General features: G+C 47.5%; 1 protein-coding gene across 9 annotated transcripts in view; it reads left to right on the top strand.

The window, feature by feature from the left end:
- CLASP1 (cytoplasmic linker associated protein 1) overlaps positions 1-18524 on the top strand; it is a 267488-nt gene extending 248964 nt beyond the window's left edge. For all 9 annotated transcript variants that reach the window (XM_087819914.1, XM_087819916.1, XM_087819919.1 and 6 more), the window contains 3 exons: positions 4507-4713; positions 5997-6113; positions 15419-18524. In XM_087819914.1, coding sequence (XP_087676040.1) covers positions 4507-4713; positions 5997-6113; positions 15419-15505 — 411 coding nt within the window. In that variant the 3' untranslated portion in view covers positions 15506-18524. The remainder of the gene's footprint in view (positions 1-4506; positions 4714-5996; positions 6114-15418) is intronic.
- Positions 18525-20318: the final 1794 nt, after the last annotated feature.

Here is a 20318-nt window from a genome sequence, read left to right as displayed (position 1 = left end):
GCAAAACCTAAAGTTCACCCTGACTCGGGCAGCTTGCCAGAAGCCGGAGGTTTGGCATGTGGAGGGAAGTCAGGAACACTGACCTGCCTTGCCAAAAACCGCCTGTCCTGGGAATCTGTCTTGCACCAAAGCGAGAGGGAGTGCCTCCCACTCACATCTGGAAGTGAAGCTTCTGCATTTCACTTTCTGGCCTTCTCAGAAAACCTCCTTACGTTGGGGGCATTGATTAGCTGCTTCACGCAGGTGACATCTGGGACTCCAGAGTTTGTAAAAGGAAGTTCTCCTCAGGTTCAGGTGTGAGCTCCGTAGATCTGAAGCCGCCTGTTTCTGCAGCAGCTCGCTGCAGGGTAACTTAACTGTGACCTGAATGACTGGAGCAAGGAGAGACTGGAGGAGAGGGAAGGACCTTGTGACAGCACTTGCCATGAACCTGGCAGCTACTTCCTTGTCTGGTCGTGCTCATAGCACTCCTGCGACCTGCCATGGGGGTTAGTTTGCCCCTATCGTGACCGTTAGGGACACTGCTAGGACTTGAATCCCATCTGTCCCCAAAGCCCATGTCTCTCTACCACAGAGCCGCTGGTCTCCTGCTGGAATCTTAAGTGTCTCTTGCTGTGCATCACCGTTTTCTAACTCCGCTCGTCTGTGAAGCATTCGCTGTTTTCTCATCCTTGTCTTCCACATTTAAGAGCTAAGACCCAGAGTTCCCTCGGTTGGTATTACTCAGCTTTCTGGCTGGTGCGTTTCACAGTGATTTCTTCCAGTCGGAAGACATTGGTTTCAGAGAGCGTGCATGAGCTGAGAGGAAGAACGCCTCGTCCTGGGTAGTTCGCTGCATGATGGAGCTTTTCTAGGAAATGTGCTGCCCTCTTCAAACAGCACTGCTGTAGGAAGCTCACCTGAACTAAAGTCTTTTTTCCGAGGAACAGATCTGTGTCCTCTTTCCAGTATGTCACCCAGAATGGGACCTTCTGCAGGTGATTTCCCAAGGCTCACATTGGTCATTGATAGATATGTGGCTCCCTTCTTAGCTAGAGTGTGTGAATGCAGACCAGGGAGGCATGCCCAGCAACTCCGCCAGCCATGAGCACTTTAAAAATGCATGCTCCAGGGGAAAGTTAGTCTGACAGACATTTATCCTGTACCTAACGTACACTAGACGTGTACTGTGCTGGACGTGGGGGCTAGAACAGTGTCCAAGGTGGAGCTTGCCCTCACGGAGCTATCAGTCTGGTGGGAGAAACACCTTCAGCAGGATGTCTAAGTGGGACACCCAGGGTATGCAGAGGCCTCCTGTGGTTCTGCTGAAGCAAGTGGGTCCTGAGGGGCATCTGGGCCCAGCCAGGTGAAGGACATGCGGGAGCGACATTCAGGAGGACTGCAGGGACTAGATGGGCACTGAGGTGTGGCTGGCCAGGCTAGTGCGTGGCGCTCCCTCAGCTAGGGATTGCCTGGGCACAGTGGGAAGATAGGGCTAAAAGCTCAACCAGGAGGACCAGCCGAAGCCAGGCCTTGTTGGCCTCCCATGCTGATTGAGGAACATGGATGTGGTCACCAGGGTAGCATTTTAGAAGGATTGTTGGAGCGGCAGACCCACTCGACATGGGCAGTAGACCAGGCAGCAGGTGTCCTCTGGACAGAACTCTGCTCTCTGCAGCCCGAGCTCCCAGGTTAGTGGCTGTCTCTGCTGCCAAGCCCCGCTTCTGGATTGTTCCTTCGGCAAGGCACATGTGTCATAGCCACGACCATTTATGTACCTCTCTTAATCCAAATAACTGTAAAATTAGGGGTTTTTATTGATTTTAGAAAGAGAGATGTCAGTGTGTTCCACCTATTTATGCATCACTGGTTGATTCTTGGGTGTGCCCTGACTTGGGATCAGACCCGCAACCTTGGGATATTGGGACGTTGCTCTGACCATCTGAGCTGCCCAGCCAGGATAAAAATAGGTATTTTTAAATCCTCGTTTTAGAGTTTTTAAAAATTGTGGCTCAGACCAATTGTCTCGCCAGAGGGTTGAGCTGAGGTTTGTGGCACTGCCCTTTGAGGTTGAGAATGTGCCATGCAACCCTGGGTGTGCCGCCTTTCTTGGGGTAAAGGGACAAAGGTCATGTGTGCACACCAGGGCCAAATGGCACTGTACTTTCAGGGAACCTGTGTAGGAAAAGCTGCTCTCTGCAGGAGATTGAGTTGGCAAGAAAAACTGCCAGTGGGTGTCTTTTAAATACTCTCATTTCCATGTGTACATTAAATAGAGTGATGTGCCACAGGTGTGACCGAGTTAATGCTTGTGACAGGGAAGCCTACATGCTTACATTGAGGTGCATGGAAAGGCTGGATCTGCTGTGGCCAGCTCGAATCACTGGCTTGCTGTGGAGGCGCAGAGGCAGGCTGGGCTGGCTGTGTAGGGCCGAGAGCCCTGAGCTGGAAGAATCCTGCAGAACACGAGAGAATCCCTCTGCAGACAGCCATTCTACTCCATCCCTCACCACCTTCCTCCACCCAATCCCTGCCAACTACAAGGGAGCAGACTCACCATCCAGCCCTCAGCTGCCATTTTTGGGCCTTTGCACCCTCACGCTGCCCTGTGTGGGGACCACTCCCACCTGCCCATCACCCTGCGGGCAAGGCCGGGGCCTGCTGTCCTCACCTCTGGTCTGAGCTCTGAGCTCAGTCCCTGACACATGGGACTGACTGAATGCACAAGTGAAAGGCAGGGAGAGGAGTAGTGAGAAAAAAACTGCTCAGGCTTTGAAAATCTTAAGAATCGTATGAGCTTGAGGGTAGGACGTGACTCTTAAATAATAATTACTTCTCTCTGTGCTTTGCAGCAAAGCCTGACCTTTCATGTATATAAGAAGCACAGACAAATCTTGAATGTTCTTAACACCTCTCTTCTCACATGTACACAATATTTGTCCTTGAACCATACTGACCTGGGTCTCCATTTGGCTCTTGAAAGGATTAATGCATAACACAGGTGTTTGCATCGTGTCCATGAGCATGCTGGCCAGGTGATGGGGGTGAGGAGTGATCTGACTTGATGAGACACTTGGCCTTTGGTCAGTGCCTTAAGGAGGTATCTGATCCTCCCAGAGAAGGTTCAGAAGGTCCCCAACAGGAAAGAAACGTGACTGAGAATTCAGGAAGGTAGAGCTTCCTTAAACAGAACAGTCCTCGAGCAGACAAGGGAATGACATCGTCCACCAGTAAGCTCTGGACACCTGGCGCGTGCCCAGCCTTGCTGGGGACTTCGGAGTTGTTCTGAGTAGTAGCACACAAAGCAGAGAGGAGCCTGACAGGGTGTCCAGTGCAGGGCTGGCACCAGGATAAATGTGCTGGATTGTCGCTGTATCTTGTAAGAGAGTGCATACCTGCCCTGCCGGGCGTGGCTCAGTGGTTGAACGTCGACCTAGGATCCAGGCGATTGGGGTTCGATTCCCGGTCAGGGCACATGCCCGGGCTCAATCAATGACTCTCTCATCATTGATGTTTCTCTCTCTCTCTCTCCCTCTCCTTTCCTCTCTCTGAAATCAATAAAGATATATTTTTAAAAAAAAGAGAGAAAAAAAAGAAAACGCATACCTGTTTATAGCTTCGTGCCTTCATATATCATTTATGTATGTATTTCTTGCCATTAATAGCAGTCACTGTCATTTATTGACTAGTATATCTGGATCCCTCCTCACATGACCTGTTTTTACAGATGAGGTAGTGGGGTTAATGTGTGAATGGTGTGGCTGGGATTTGTTTCCAGCTCTCTGAGCCCAAGCTTCTGCTCTTCCTTTCCTTTGGGTTTTGCATTTGGCTCCCACCTTTATCAGAGAGTGTCTGTGGCCCTTCTTGTGACTAGAGAACATGACTTCGTGTGTCTCAGTACACCGGGACCCCTTCAGAGATCTTGAGGCACTCACATGAGCACAGATTCCTGGACAAGCAGCTTCCACAGGAGGCTGCTCAGGAAACCTCTCTGCAGCTGGCACCTCCATGGAAACTTGAATGTTGAGGTCACTGACTTCCTTCCAGGCTTCTCTCCAGATATTTCCATCCTGGGGCCCACAGGCCATTGGAGAGCATTTCTGTTTTCAGGTCCTATCTCCTAGGGCAGACTCTCAGATGTACCTGCACATAAGAATCTCGGAGAGCTTGAAACAGCCTGCTGGCCCTGCCCACAGTCTGATTCAGCAGGTCCAGAGGCCCTTAGAAGCTGCCTTCCTGACAAGTTCTCAGGATGTGGTGCTGCTATGGTGGGGTGGGGAGGCTGCGTTCAGAGAACCACTTTTCTAAGGTCTCTGCCCAAATCCCCTATACCTGCCTTCCCGTGTCCTCACACTCCTGTAAAAGTACCCTTTACACCACTTTGCTTTTAACTTCTTGAACAAAATTAGCCTGAGGAATTGCTAGCTGCCGGGCAGCGGTAAATGAAGTCTGTTGTTGGGTCTCTGGAATCAGGCAGCACTCCTCTCGGTGCGTGGCACTCACTTGCTGGGGGACCCTGTGTTTCAGGTGGTGAGGGCTGCCGAGGAAGCCGCATCCACTCTGGCCAGCTCCATCCACCCTGAGCAGTGCATCAAAGTCCTTTGCCCCATCATCCAGACAGCTGACTACCCCATCAACCTTGCTGCCATCAAGATGCAGACCAAGGTCGTGGAGAGGATTGCCCGGGAGTCCCTGCTGCAGCTCCTAGCTGACATCATCCCAGGCTTGCTGCAGGTAGGCCTTCGGTGTGGGGTGGTGCTTGCACAGGCTGGGAGGTGGGGAGCAGTGTGGCTCTGCACCTCAAGTGATGTGGAGACTTTACTCCTTCCGTGCACTTGCAGCTGGGTAGGGAGAAACGGCCAGTGGGTGGCCTGAGTTTCAGGACCTAGCAGCTGTATGGCGTCCCTGCCTCACGCCTTTTCTTTGTCTCCCAGTCCACTCTCCTCTGGGTGCAGCAAGGAGGTGTTCCCTGCAGCGAGGAACTGCAGCAGCTCACAGAATGAACTGTTTACTGTAAACATATTTTGATCATTTTTGTTGTTCATTCCTTAAACAAACCCTTATTGCACATCTGTGGGCCCCAGCCCTGGGCAGGCAGTCCATGGGATGCAAAATCAGATGGTGGTCCTTGCTCTCACATGTCCAGCAAATGTTGATTGAAATCCTTTTAAGTGTGAGACAGGCCCTTGAGAAATAAGATGGCCCTCCACTGTTCGGCACAGCCTCGGGGATTCTCACTCAGCCTGTGGTGGGACACCACACAGCCCGGGGACAGGTGGAGATGCTGGCCCTGTATGCTGGGTTACGGCAGGGAGGTGCAAGCTGATGGCTGTGAGGTCAGAGGAGGAGAGAGGGGCTCACCGGTGAGGTGGGGTGAGGTCGAGTGGGGTCCTGGAGAGGAGAGATTTTGGTGGGGAAAGGTAGAGAGAGAGAAGTCAGCGTCATGTGTAGTTTGCTGGGCATGAGGACTAGATTACTCCAGGCAGAGGTAACGACAATGGCTGGGAAACCCTAGGGTCTGTTTGGAGAACAGCAGGTAGTTCCATTAGGGTGTGGGGTGGGGATGAGGTCGGTGGGTAGGTTGAGGTCCAGCTGTAGCAGGTGCTAACTGATGTCAGGCTGTGGGACCAGGCATGAGAGTGCGTGATGTCGTTCTCATTTCTTTAAAGGGATTTTTACACATGAAATTTGTTTCACCATTGGGACAAGTAGGAAGGAAGCAGGTGATTGTCTCCCCTGACTTCCTTTTCTTATTCTGCCTGTCACGATTCTTCTCGAGTGACACTGCTATGGCCATGCCTGTAAAGCAGCCCTGGGCGGCAGGGTGGCCCACAGCCCACCAGCCTCCCTGGGGTGAAAGCTCTCTGGGTTCAGGTGCAGAGATAAGTTATATCCTGGTTCTTTTTGACAAGTCCAAGGTTGAACTCTAAGGGCACTTGTGGGAATGTTGATGAAATACTGGCTGTGAAGCAAATCTTTGATCTCGTTTCTTTTCTGTGTCTCCTCCGACTCTGTAGGGTTATGACAACACTGAGAGTAGCGTGCGGAAGGCCAGTGTGTTTTGCTTAGTAGCAATTTATTCCGTAATCGGAGAAGAGCTGAAACCTCACCTTGCACAGCTCACGGGGAGCAAGGTATGTATCGTGTTTCGTGAACAGATGTGCACACCTGGGCCCTGCCAGCTTGTCAGAAATTCGCTATTTGCAGCTCTGAACTCCAGACAGGCTTTGCTCATTATGTGTGTTGTAGTTGGGCCGCCTTTCTCTAAAAGTATTTTCCTAAAGATAAAAATGACCAACTATGTAGTGAAGTCACTTTAAGTTACAGCGTGGTCTGTTGTAACTCCTGTTTTTGAAATACCTTTGAGCTTCTAGTTTATTCCCAAAGGGAAGATGACTTTGTTTAGAAGCCAGCTCATCGTCTTTCACAGAAACACTAAGGAAATCTACCTGCTAGCTTAACAGGTTGCTGAGTGGGATCTGGGTTTCTAATGGGCATCTGTAGTACTGATGGCTGACTCTCGCCTTGTGCCCGACAAGTCCTGCCCTCCGTGTTTGTCGACTCATTTATTCATGACAACATCCCCGTGGGATAAGGACAGATCCTGCATTTAACCTGCCCAAGAGCACACAGTGATCTTAACTCCAGAAGCCAGGATTTAACTTACTAGCTGCCTCTCACGTTTCTTTAACAGTATTTTATAATCAGACAGAAAATAGAAAAAAAAGACTGTTGGCTCATTGAAAATGAAATTGCCTAGAGTGCTTATTGGTTTAAAAATAATCTCCGATCTGATGAAGTTGCCACGTGAGAGCAGGTAGAAACCTCCAGGCTCTGGTAGGAGAGGCAAGAGTGGGAGACCGGGTGCGCCTTGGAGACCTCCGTGGAGAAGAGCCTGTTCCTGGACTGCCTGTGGGGAAGGGAAGTGCCCTGTCAGTGGTGTGATTTAAAGAGCATGAAGCTAGAAGCATCTGGCCTTGCTCCTTATGAAAGAAAGAATCAGCAAGTGACGCCCCATTTATTTTCAAATTGCACTGTTCCTTTGACACAGTTGGGAGCATCACAGCATGAGTCTTGCTCTCTCAGAGTTCTGGGCAAAGCTGGCTCTGACCGCCTTTGTCCAGAGCATGGCTTGTGGGACCCTCAGCACTGTTGACACTTCAGACCATGTGTGGAGGCGGGGGGGTCCTGTGCGTTGTAGGAAATTTATCAGTGTCCCTGACTGCCACCCCACTCCTCACTTGTGACTCACTACAGTCTCCACACACGGCCAGGTATCCCATAGGGGACAAATAGCCCCTGGTTGAGACCCACTATCCTTGCAAACAAATGGGCATTGGGGTTGGAGATGTGAGGGAGGCAGATGTGGATGAGTGGTTTGGAGACTGCTGCTCCTGCTTCCATTCCAGTTTCTCCGTTCCCCTCTGCTCCTGCGAAGCCTCCTCACTGATCCTTTCCTGACCACCTGGAAAGTACTGGGCCGAGAGTCCCAGCAGTGTGCTGGGCCAGGAGCCTTCCAAAACTCTCCTTGCTTCTATCAGGGGCCTGTAGGTGGTTCCTGGTTGACTGATCTAGAAGACATGTTCACAAAGGGAGTTGGATTTATAAAACAGAAAACTCATCCCCAATTAATATTAGACCTTGGTTTTGTCTGGTACTTCCTGCCTTCCTGAGTAAGGGAGCTGTCCCTCATCTCACTTGGCCCGTCTAATAAGGAGCTGAGGAAATGCAGGTGTTCTCATCCCTGTCCTGCAGTCGCCCCTGCTGCCGCCCCTCTCAGTGGTGGCCTTGGGCCAGGGGCCCACGTCCTGAGCGGAGCCAGTATTTCCCCTCCCCCAGCTACAGCTTCAGTCAGAGGGCTTAGGGGCTGGGCTTAACACCCTTCTGGTTTGGTAGCCAGTTCATCTAGTCTTTACAATTTTTAGATGTGATAACTCTGGTATGTTAATATAAACTTTGTAGACTCAAATACACATCTCCTAAAACAAAGAAACAACCCCCCTTCAGAAAAAGTGTAGCGGACAGAACATGGTACAGTCATCTCCTAGACCAGAAACAGAATCGAGTCTTGGCTTTCTGTTTCCTTGTGGACCCGGGCCTCCCGGAACCGCCTGCCTAACTGGCCTTAATGCTGTCAGGTTCTGTAGCAGAAGGCCTGATGCAAGGACCAGGAAGGACCCTGTGGGTACATTTTGTGAAGTGTCCCACTGCTGTGGCAGCCTGCCTTCTGGTCTCTGCCCCCAACTCACTAGCTGTATGACCCTGAGCAAGCTTTCTTTTCTCTTTTTCTCAATTTTTTTAAACCGTGATAAAATATACATAACATAAAACTTTCTTAGCCATTTCAAGTGCGCAGCTCACTAAGTGCATTCATGTTGTTGGGCAGCCATCACCACCATCCATCTTCAGAACTCTGAAGTTCTACCCATTAACTAGTAACTCCCCATCCGTCCCCACCTCTGCACCCCCAGCCCCTGGGAACCACCATTCTACTTTCTGTGTCTATGAATTTGACTACTCAGGTGCCTCATAAAAGTGGAATCATACAGTGTCTGTCTTTTTGTGACTGGCTTAGGTTGAAGCATGTGTCAGAATTTCCTTCTTAAGGCTGAATAATATCCAGTTTGTTGTAAATAACCAAATAACATTTTGGTTATTTCTTGGTAATTCACTTTTGATTGGTTTACACCTTTGGCAATTGTGAATAATACTGCTATGAACATAGGTGTACAGATATTTCTTTGACACCCTGTTTTCAATTCTTCTGAGTATATACCCAGGAGTGGAATTACTAGATCATATAATAACTGCCAAACCGTTTCTCCAGTGGCTACACCATTTGACATTCCCACCCAGAGTGAACAAGGGTTCCAGTTTCTCCACATCCTAGCTGACACTTGTTATTCTCTTTTTGATAGTAGCTTTCCTAACAACTGGTGTGAGGTGGTGTATTGTTATTTTGATTTGCATTTTCTTAATGATTGGTGAGTTGACAATCTTTTTATATGCTTGCTGGCCAGTTGTCTATTTTCTTTGGAGAAATGTCTATTCTATTCAATTCCTTCGCCCTTTTTTGAATTGGATTGTTTGGTTTTTGTTATTGTTGAGTTTTAGAAGTTCTCTATATATTCTGGATATAATTCCATGTCTTTTTATGTACAAAGTTTCTAAATTTTCATGAAGTTTAATTTTTCTATTACTGTTTTTGTTGGTGTTCTTTTGGTGTCATATCCAAGAAATCATTCCAAATCCAGTGTTGTGAAGCTTTTGCCCTATGTTTTCTTCTAAGAGTTTTATAATTTTAGCTCTTACACACAGGTCTCTGATCCATTTTGAGTTAATTCTTATGTAGGTGTTAGGTAAGGGTCTAACTTCATTCTTTTGCCTGTGGATATTCAGTTTTCTCAATAACATTTGTTGAAAAGACTACCCTTTTTTCATTGAATGATCTTGGCACCCTTGTCAAAAATCATCTGACCACATATGTGAGGGTTTATTTCTGGGCTCTCTGTTCTGTTCCATTGGTCTATATGTGTGTCTTTATGACAGTAGCACTCTGTGTGTTTTGATTACTGTCGCTTTGTAGTAAGTTTTGAAATCAGAAGGGTGAGTCCTTCAGCTTTGTTCTTTTTCTAGATCATTTATTTGGGTTTGGGGTTTATTGAGATTCCCCAATTTAGGGTTGATTTTTCATTTCTGCAAAAACCTCATTGGGATTTTGATAGGGATTTTATTGACTCTAGATAGCTTTGGGGGGTCCTATTGACATCATAACAATATTGTCTTCCAATTCATGAACATTGGGTGTCTTTTTCATTTATATGTCTTTAATTACTTTTAGCAACATTTTACAGGTCTTTTCACTTTCTAGGTTTAGTTAATTCATAAGTATTTTATTCTTTTTGATGTTTTTGGAAATGGAAATATTTTAATTTTCCATTCATTGTTAGTGTATAGAAATGCAACTGGTTTTTGCTCATTGATTTTTGTATCCTGCTACTTTGCTGAATTTGTTTGTTAGTCTTAACTTTTTTGTGTAGAATCTTTTGGATTATCTACATATAAGATCATCTGCAAACAAAGATAATTTTACTTCTTCCTTTCCAATGTGAATGCCTTTCATCTCTTTTCCTGCCTAATTGCTCTAGCTGGAACTTACAGTTCTGTAGTGAGTAGAATTGGTAAAAGCAGGCATCCTTGCCTAGTTCCCAGTCTCAGAGGAAAGGCTTTGTCTTTCACCATTAAGCATAATGTTCACTGTGGGCTTTTCATATATTGCTTTGGATATGTTGAGGTAGTTTCCTTCTCTTTCTAGTGTGTTGAGTATTTTTATCATGAAAATGTATTGAATTTTGTCAAATACTTTTTCTGCATCAATTAAGATAATCGTGTGGGGGGTTTTTTTCTTTCTGTTAATGTGATATACAATATTTATCAATTTTTATATGTTGGACCATCCTTGCATTTCAGGAATGTATCCCACTCGGCTATGTTGTATAACCTTTTTTTTTTTATTATTAACATATCTTTATTGATTTCAGAGAGAGTAAAGGAGAAGGAGAGAGAGAGAAACACCAATGATGAGAGTCATTGATCGGCTGCCTCCTGCACGCCCCCCACTGAGGATCAAGCCCGGAACTCGGGCATGTACTCTGACCGGGAATCGGACCGGGATCCCCTGGATCCTAGGTGGATGCTCAACCCTTGAGCCACACCCAGCGAAGCTGTATGACCTTTTTAATATGCTGCCAAATACTGTTTGTTAGTCTTTTCTTGAAGATTTTTACATCAGTGTTCATAAGGGATGCTGTAGTATTCTTGTAATGTCTTTGTCTGGCTTTGGTACCAGAACAGTGTTGACCTCGTAACATGAGTTTGAAGGTGTTTTTTTCTCTTTCATTTTCTGGAAATGTTTGAAGAGGATTGTGTTAGTTCTCTAAATGTTTGGTAGAACATTTGAAGTGAAGCCATCTGGTCTTTTCTTTGTCAGGAGATTTTTTTATTGCAATTTAATCTCCTTACTAGTTACAGGTCCGTTCAATCTCTCTCCATGTTTCTGTCTTAGTAGGTTTTGTGTTTCCAGGAAATTGTCCGTTTCATCTACTTATCTTAATTTGATGGTGTACATTATTTTATAGCATTCTCTTGTAATCATTTTGGTTTGGGTAGAATCAGTAGTAATGTACACCCATTCATTTCTGATTTTAATAATTCAAATCATCTCTTTTTTTTAATGAGCTTAGCTAAAGGTTTGTCAATTTCGTTTATTTTTTTTTTAAGAATCAACTTTTGGTTTCATTGATTTTTCTCTATTTTTGTTACATTTCTTTCTGCTCTAATCTTTATTATTTCCTTCATTCTACTAACTTTGGGTTTAGTTTATTCTTTTTCTAGTTCCTTAAGATGTAAAGTTATGTTGTTGTTATGAGATCTTTTTTAATACAAGCATTTATAGTGGTAAATATCCCTCTTTGCACTGCTTTTGGTGTGTCTCATAAGTTTTGGTATGTTGTGTTTTCATTTCATTGTTTCAAGGTATTTTTAAATTTCCTTTGTGATTTCTTCTTTGACCTTTAGTGGTTTAAAAGTGTGTTCAGTCTTAGCCAGTTTGGCTCAGTGGTTAGAGCATTGGTCTACAGACTGAAGGGTCCCGAATTCGATTCCAGCTAATGTCATGTACGTTGGTTATAGGCTTGATCCCCGGCCCTGGTCCTGGGCCCGTGCAGGAGGCAACCAATTGATGTGTCTCTCTCACATCAATGTTTCTCTCTCTCTCTCCCCCACTCCCCCTTCCACTCTCTCAGAGAAGCAATGGAAAAAATATCTACAGATTTGGAGGAGAGGGGGTTGGTTTTCTTTTTGTTATTGATTTCTAGCTTCATTCATTGTGTCCAGAGAAGACACTTTGAATGAAACTTATGTTTTAAAATCTGTTAAGGCCCTATCTCAGTAGGTTAGTTGGTTAGTGCATCATCCCAATACACCAAGGTTGTGGATCCGATCCCCAGTCAGGGCACATAAAAGAATCAGTCAATGAATACATAAATAAGTGGAACAACAAATCGATGTTTTCTATCTCCTCCCCCCCCCACCCGTCTCTCTTCCCTCCCCCTTTCCTCTCTAGTTCTCAAAAAAAAAAAAAAAAATCAATAAGTAAAATCTCTTAAGAGTGAGTTTGTGTCATAACATATAGTCTGTCCTGGAGAATGTTCCATGTGCATTTGAAAAGAATGTATATTCTGTTGTTGTTGGGTAGGATGTTCTGTATAGATATAATTGGCTCATTGCATTGTTTAAGTCTTTTATTTTCTTTCTGGTTCTTTCCATTATTAAGAGTGGGGTATTAAAGTCTCCAACTATTATTGTAAAACTGTTTCTCCCTTCAGTTCTGTCCATTTTTACTTTATATTTGATATCATGTTATTAGATGCATAAGTGTTCATAATTATGTTTTTGCTGTATTGATTTTTTTTTTAAAATATATCTTTATTGATTTCAGAAAGAGGAAAGGAGAGGGAGAGACAGAAACATCAATGATGAGGGAGTTATTGATCAAGCCCACAACTGGGCATGTGCCCTGACTGGGAATTGAACCCCGATCGCCTGGATCCCAGGTCGACGCTCAACTGCTGAGCCACTCCCGGCCGGGCTGTATTGATCTTTTATTAATATATAATGTCCTTCTTGGTCTCTTGTAACTTTTTTTTATTTAAAGTCTATTTCATCTGATATTAGTATAGCTACCCTGTGCTCTTGGTTACTGTTTGCATGGAATATCTTTTCCATCCTTTCACTTTCAACCTGTTTGTGTCCTTGAATCTAAAGTAAGGGTTTTTTTGTAGACAGCAGAGTTGAATCATGCTTTTCTGTCCACTCTGCCAGTCTCTGTCCTTTGATTGGAGAGTTTAACCCATTTACATATAAGTAACTACTGACAAAGGAGACAGACTTCTAGCATTTTAGTATTTGTTTTCTATATGCCTTAAAGCTTTTATTGTCCCTCATTTCCTGCATTACTGTCTTCTTTTGTGTCTGTTTGCTTTTTGTACTAAAATATTTTAATTCCCTTCTTTTAATTCCCTTCTCATTTCCTTCTGTGTATATTCTATAGGTGTTTTCATTACAGTTACTCTGGGGATTGCGTTTGACATTCTAAAGTTATAACAGTATAATTTGAATTTATACCAGCTAATGAGCAAGCTTTCTGAACCTCGGCTTTTTCATTTTTAAAATAGGAGAACCTGTTCTGCCTACCTCGAAGGGTTTTTGCAAGGCTCCAACATGATAATCAGTGTAAAGCTCCTGCAGACTGTGAAACATGTACATGTCATTAACTCTGTTGTCACCTTTCCCTTGTACTTACAGTTGTATTCTACACTCACTGGGTGGTACACTAGTGGTCTGAGTTGCAAAGAAGTATAACAGTTTTTAGTAACTCGTTTTTAACTGGCCTTACATAGAAATATCTTCTAGATACTTTTTTATGTTTTAAAAACTCAGCACGTTTGTGTTGGGAACCTGCTTTCTTCACTACATGATGCCAAGGCATGTGAGAAAGGCAAAACCTATCTGCCCTGAAGCAGCATAACGTGCAGCTGAGGCACAGGGTTGGCACACGGGGAAACGTACATGGCAGCCCGGGGGTGACGGGCCTGTGGGAAATGCTGGGACAGGCTCTGATTGCTGCGTCCTGGGCCCATCGGAGCAGGAGGAGAGGGAGAGACCTCTTGGAGGAAGTGGGACCAGGCTGGGCTGGGCAGGGTGGGGGTGAGCTGCATGGGGGGGGGGGGCAGGCACCAGGAGGACAGCGTGAAATAGGAGAGGGGTGTTCAGAGGACACGTTTTCTGAAAAAGGAGCGACAGAAGGCACCTTGGCAGTGTTGCTCTCTTCATTTTGCAGGTGGAGGCTTTGAGGCTTAGAAAATGCTTTGCCTGAGCTCATATAGCTAGTTAGTGTGAAGCTGGGTCTAGAATTGGCTGAATCTGGGGAGCCTCTGGCCAGCGTTGTCTAGTGTCCCAGGCTTTCCCTTGAGCCCGGCTGGCCCCGGAGGTGTCACACTGAGCTTCAGAACATTCGGATCCTGAGTAAAGTGATAGCACTTTCATTGTAGCACTGACATATTAAAAGTTTTAAGATTTTAAAAGGTGGGGAATGAAAAGTAAACTGATAGGGAGTGTGAGTTAACTTGACCTAGTCTGCTGCCGATGAGAAGAGGAAGACAGCACTGTGGGTACTGGCGTGGGAGGCACCGGAGACGGACTGTGAACACGAGCAGCCTGCTCCAGGATGCTGGCCGCAGGGCGTTCAGCCTCTGCGTGTCCGTGACGGAGCACCTTGGCTGGGGCCAGGAGGCTCGCCTCTGCTGGGAGCTCTGTAGCTACTCTTCCTGTTCCCACTGGTCATCAGAGGGCCCTTCTCTTGCACCGCACCACACACCACCCCAAGTACCTCTTCATGGGCCCTGGAGGTCAGCTCTTCCTTCCCTGGGCTGCCTGACAGTTGTCTTACTTCACAGTGTGTTTAGAGCAAGGCAGGTAAAAGGCTGTGGGTAGTAAATATTTCATAATTCCCTTAATCTTACAAGCTCTGTGTTACATAGATTTTCATGGGCATCTGCTTCTGCAAAAGCTGTAAATTCTTAATATGATTTGGCAGATTATCGGCATAACTTAGTGGCATTCAGTAAGTATTTAAGAACTTGCTGTGTTGCATGTTCTTTTTCTTATCTTGAGGGTTCAAGGGGACTTCTGTTAAAGCAGGTGAGGACTCAGCTGTGAAAGCCCTCTCATTGTAATGCTCCGTACCCATGGGAGGGGCTGTTGTTTAGTGACACAGGGTCTGGTGTCAGGGAGGTCTGACCGTGCCGAAAGCAGCGAGGAGTCCACTGCTACCTGCCACAGGAGGCGGCATGTGCCAGGTTGCAGTAGGGGTGAGAGTGCCACGGAGTGGAAAGGAAGGGCTGCGCTTCCAAGAGAGCAGACGGGAAACCGCCGTGTGGAGTTGGCCTTCAAGATAGGTCTCTGATGCCCCGAGCTTCCGTGGGTTTCAGTCTGCCAAAGTGGGGGTGGAAGGAACAGCTAGGGTACAGACTTGACCACTCACCTTGGCTTAGCTGCTTTCTCCCTGTGGAGCATGGATTCTGCCCTGCTTTTCCTCAAGCTTAGACAGAGCCATTGGCTGCAGTCACCCCTGAAATGTATGTGCCTTCTCCAGGGGAGCCCTTTGGTGATAATCTATGGCATGCTCTCTCCTGCAGACTTGGCCTCCTTCCTGTCTCTGTGGCCCTGGTAGTGTGTGGGGTGAGGGGTACACAGTAAATTTTTGTATAATGAATTTCTCCAGGGACATGCTGTTTTCTTATTGTCACCTGGGCTTTTCCTCTTTTCTACTTCTGGATTGCCTCACCCCTGCTAACCCCGTTGTCTCCTTTCTTTGCAGATGAAGCTACTAAACTTATATATAAAGAGGGCCCAGACCACGAACAGCAACAGCAGCTCCTCCTCCGACGTCTCCACACACAGCTAATGGCAGCGCCAGTCTCTGGATCCCCAGAATGGCCGGCGATGCCTCTCAGAGACCTTCCCCCCTCGCAGGCTCCCGGCCAGGGCGAGGAGGCCACAATATTTATTACAATCAGTATTTTGGTCCCTTCCAGCTTTTGTGTAGAATCTTACTGGCATTGAATGTAAAGGAAGCAAGGCCTGTTTGCAGTCTTCATACAAAACTAAAGGAGTCAGAAGAGCCATAGAGTCTCCTGCAGCCTGCTGAGGTCAGAACCTTGGGTGTGCGCAGTTTCAGACCCCGAGCCTCTAGCCAGCACTTGACAGGAAGTAGCATTTTCTCAGCTGGGGACAGAGGTGTGGGTGTGTCGATTGTGTTTCTCTTTCATTTTTGCGTTCTTCGTTCTGGATGTGGCCCATATGGGGCAGACTACCCCCTCCCCCTCACAGCTGACACCACCCAAGGGTTGGTTGTATGTCTTTAAATTGTATTTTGAGACCTACTAAGAATGGGAATCATATCTTGGCAAGAAATGGAGGAAAACCTGAAGATGGCCTTCTAACAAACACCTGGAATTTTGTTCTTAGTACCTAGACTGGCGGCCGACTGCCCTCATATAGTGCATTAGAAAGGCATCCTTGCAGTCTCCTCCAGGACACGCACCAGCCCCGAGTACTGCCCCGATGCTCTCCCACCACCATGGCATTTCACAGAGCACAGAAGATCTGAGGGGACACGCTCTTCACAGGGCTTCTCACAACCGTGGTCCTTGGTTATTCTGATGTGACACCATCTGTCCTCTCCTCCATCTAAGCTGCTCAATTCTAAAATGTTTTCACTTAATCTGGTAAATGCCAACTGTACCATCTCAGTTTTCACTCCTCTGTTTAATTTGGGATTAAGGTCAAAGAAACGTCTAGAGAGACCAGGTATCAATCAGAATTATTATTTTAAAATATGTTTTATTGATTTTAGAGAGAGGAAGAGAGAGAGAGTAAACATCGATGCATCAACATTGATTGGCTGCCTCCTGCACGCCCCCTGCTGAGGATTGAGCCTGCAACCCGGGCGTGTGTCCTGATGGGCAATCGAACAGGTGACCTCTTGGTGCATGGGACGACCCTCAACCACTGAGCCACACTGGCCAGGCTAGAATTACTGTTTCTAATTTTATGGACTGAAGTACTTGATCATCTGTTGAAATAGTCATTGTTTAAGGAAAAAAGTAATTATGGTGAGTGGCAAATGGCTAAAAAACAGGATTTAGAACAATTTTAGAATCTGTTTCCTTAGGTAAGAAATTCCCAGAATAACCACCCATTTTAAAAAGTTTCCTGAGGGTTTGATTGCTTCAAAGTAATTATTAACTTAAAGTCTGGTGAAAGAAGTTTTGAGTAAAATTCTTAAAGCCAAATGGAAATTCTTGATGCAATCATGAAGATTTCTGTTGTCTATGTTGTGTGTTTTAGAGCCTCTAGCTTGTACTGATCTTTATTTACATAAGGAAGATGCCTGTTCTGATGTTTGTTTTAATGAAGCGTGTGCTGATCCACAGAACCAGGCTGCTCAGCGGCTGGCGTGAGAGCAGAGGTTTCATGTTCTTACCTCTGACCTGCACAGACCCTCCTCTCTTCCCTGACCCTCCAGCTTCGCTGTCGGAAGTTAGGAAAGACTCTGTAGCAGACAGAGCCCATTTTCATTCAGATTTTAGATACTTTATTTGGAAATAGGCACTGAGAATGAAGGTGCAGGAACAGTGAGGCAGGGCGCCTTGACACGTGTGTGTGTGTGTGTGTGTGTACGTGTGTGTGTGTACGCGCGCGTGTGTGCTTGCAGGGGGTACTTCGCACTCCAGGGAGTGCTGTGGTTGAATATTACTGGCTTATTTTTGGCTCAGCACCTAGCAGGACCAGGACGTACTTTCATTGATAAATGCTGTTTGTTAATATTTCACTAACGGGAATTTTTCACACTTGGCGAGTAAGTCAGAGCAGAGCAGGGCTCCCTGATCACTCTTCTGCTGTGCACACGTGGGTTCTGGCTGGATTGAGTTTTCTGCCTAATGCATTTGGAAAGACTTTCCTCCTTCAACTCTGGCTCAGAGGTCACCCCAGCCTCTGCCTGGATTTGAGAAGAATCTTGAACATTGCCTGATGTCCTCATAGAAACACAAAGGGCTCGCCTTGAATGTCAGCCGCCCAGTCTTCAGCCCCCGACTGAGAGAGGTGCAGTCGTCCACAGGTGTGTCAGCCTCGGTCAGACCGCTGCCCGCACTGAGGGGACTCGCATGCCGCTGCCACCTCGCGGGGAGCTGCACCTGCCCCCCGAGTCCTGGCAGCCGCAGCTGCCCGGCCGCTGCCCTGCAGGGCTCCCGTCCCGCTGAGACAACACAGAGCAAAGCACCCACGCTGGGTTTGCCCCCGTTTACCTGTCTGTCTAGGGCCCCCAAACCCACCTGACCCCACCGCTGGGGCCGGATCGTCTGGCTCCTGCTTTCCTTCCAGCTGCTGCCACCCTGAGGCCGCGGTGCATCCCGCAGCTGAGGGTGAAGCACGTGGCTCCTCGAGGACACTGCTCCTGGACCAGGCCACAGCCACGGCCACTCTGGGCCCAGCACTCGCTTATCAACACCCTCTGCAGCTAATGCAACAGATTTTTGTCTCACCTTTTTCTTTCCCTGCCACCCTTTATTTATCAAGCATAATACACATCGAAGAACAGCAAATAAAAACTTTGTAGACTCCCGCAGGACTTTGCTAACAATGATATTCGGAAATGAAAAAAGAAATGCTCTGAAAATATCAGCCACCAAAATGGTTTGTCAGCACTGTTCACGCGCATGGGTCCACACCCCCAGGTGGGCTTCTGTTTTTTGTTTTGGTTCTATTGGGGGCGCTTTTTCACATTACATCCCTGTCTGTATTTATATCTTTGTTCCACTCTCAAGTGTATCATGGCAAATGTACAGACTTTTGTTAATAATGTGCTAGGATTTGCTAAAAGAGAAAATAAAAGAGCCCTTTTGAGTTTGCCCTAGAATAAACGACACTCGGTTTCCTGCATTGGAGTGTCATCACCGTGCTCTGTAGACAGCCTCTCCTTCTCCCTGACATCAGAATGTGGCCATGGCTATGAGAAAGCAGAGGGGACTCCGTCAGGGGAGCCCCTTCTCCGAACAGAAACAGGCCCCTGCTGGGGCCGGGTGCTGGGGTGTGCAGTGTGGGTGCAAAGGTTGAGCGGGAAGACACCCAGTGAACTGCAGGAACGGGCCTCCCGGTCTGGTGCCCCCCTCGTCTGAGCCCGAGCGGGAGAACTTAGCTTCCAGAGTGTCAGGCCAGCCTGCATGCTGCTGGGAGGACCTTCCCTTGGGGAGGGGCTGACAGCCGGCAGGGGCATGGTCCTAGGAGGAACACGTACCACCAAGGACGCCAATGCCTTTCTTTGAAGGTTTACTTTTATTTAAATACTGAGCTTTCCATGTTCTGTGATTCATTTCAAGTATCACTACACCACGGCTATGATCCTCCTCCCTCCTGTGGCCACTGCTTCCTGCCCGTGTGACACATGACCTTAGAGTGAGCTGGGCCACATTCCTGGGTTCAAATCCCAGCTCCCCTTTCTCCCTGGGCAGGCCAGGTCACTCTGCCTCAGCCTTTCATTTATAAGCAGACTAACCTACCGCAAGAAGGTGCAGGGAGGGTCAGTAGAGGAGGTGTAGGTGAAGCGGCTGGTGGTGGGTGCTGCTGAGGCCCAGCCCTGTGTCCTGCAGGAGGGACGGTGCGCAGGAAGGTGAGGTCACCCCCACCCCCGCCTGTGTGTGCAGCGAGTCATTAATCATTAGCAAAGATGGAAACCCCCAGGGATGGGCCGACCAGTCGGGCAAGGCGGGCAGCGCGGCTATGTTGGGATCTAACCCCCCTGCCACTGCCCCCCTTCCCCAGGGCTGCCAGGAAGCCCTTCCCGTCTCGGCGCGGGCCAGGGTTGGGGGGGGGTATAGAGGCTGCTTCAGCCAGTGGATCTTCGAGGGATCTCAGCGATCTCGGGGATCTTCCGCTCATGGCTTTGCACTTCCTTGTGTGTTACCTGCCGTTGAGGGGGCTCTGACTCCCGGCCACGGTGACGGTGGCACCCGCAGTGTCCCGCCCTCCCCAGCCCCCTCAGCTCTGCGGGCTCGGCCTGCGCTGCTGCTGTGGGCCCGTGTCAGCTTGCTGGTCCTCTTCCCCTGCCAACTGTTTCCCAACATCACTGTCTTTTGTAAAGAGCCTTCTGACATCCCTGAGGTGGGGCAGCCAGTTCTCTCTCACTTTTGCCTACGGTGGTGCTTCAGGCTTAGTTTGCTCTCGGACCCGCCCGTTCACCTTCCCGCGGCCCAGGTGTGCGCAGAGCTCTCCCGCACCATAGTTCACGGGGTCAGCGGTGCTCCTGGCGGCTTCCCCCGCATCCGCAGTAGCTGCCGGAATATGTGCGTGGACGGTCGTAGCCTTGGTCTCCAGTGACACCTTTGCTCTTGGTGATCTTTCCTAATCCTCCCATTGCTGCCCTTCCGAGGCCCAGCCTTCTCTAGATTTCTTGGCTGCAGCCTCCATTCGAATTGATGACTGAACCAAGGTAAGCAAGTCAACAATTTCAACATCTTCATTGTCTGTTAAAGTTGCATTTCTTCTGCAGCCAAGGTTTTTGTCTTCTTGATGCTTAAATGCAGCCTGTTTGGCACTTTTCTTCTTTCAGTTTCATCGACCTCATTTCAGGTCACTGTGACTGCCGGGAGATGGGGTCATCTACGTAGTTTAAGTTACCGATCCTTCCTCCAGTTTTCATTCAATCGTAGGAGGTCGCA

The sequence above is a fragment of the Miniopterus natalensis genome, chromosome 8, assembly GCF_054644295.1.
Source record: "Miniopterus natalensis isolate mMinNat1 chromosome 8, mMinNat1.hap1, whole genome shotgun sequence".
In the NCBI taxonomy this organism is placed as follows: domain Eukaryota; kingdom Metazoa; phylum Chordata; class Mammalia; order Chiroptera; family Miniopteridae; genus Miniopterus; species Miniopterus natalensis.
This window is presented reverse-complemented; position numbering and strand designations above follow the sequence as displayed.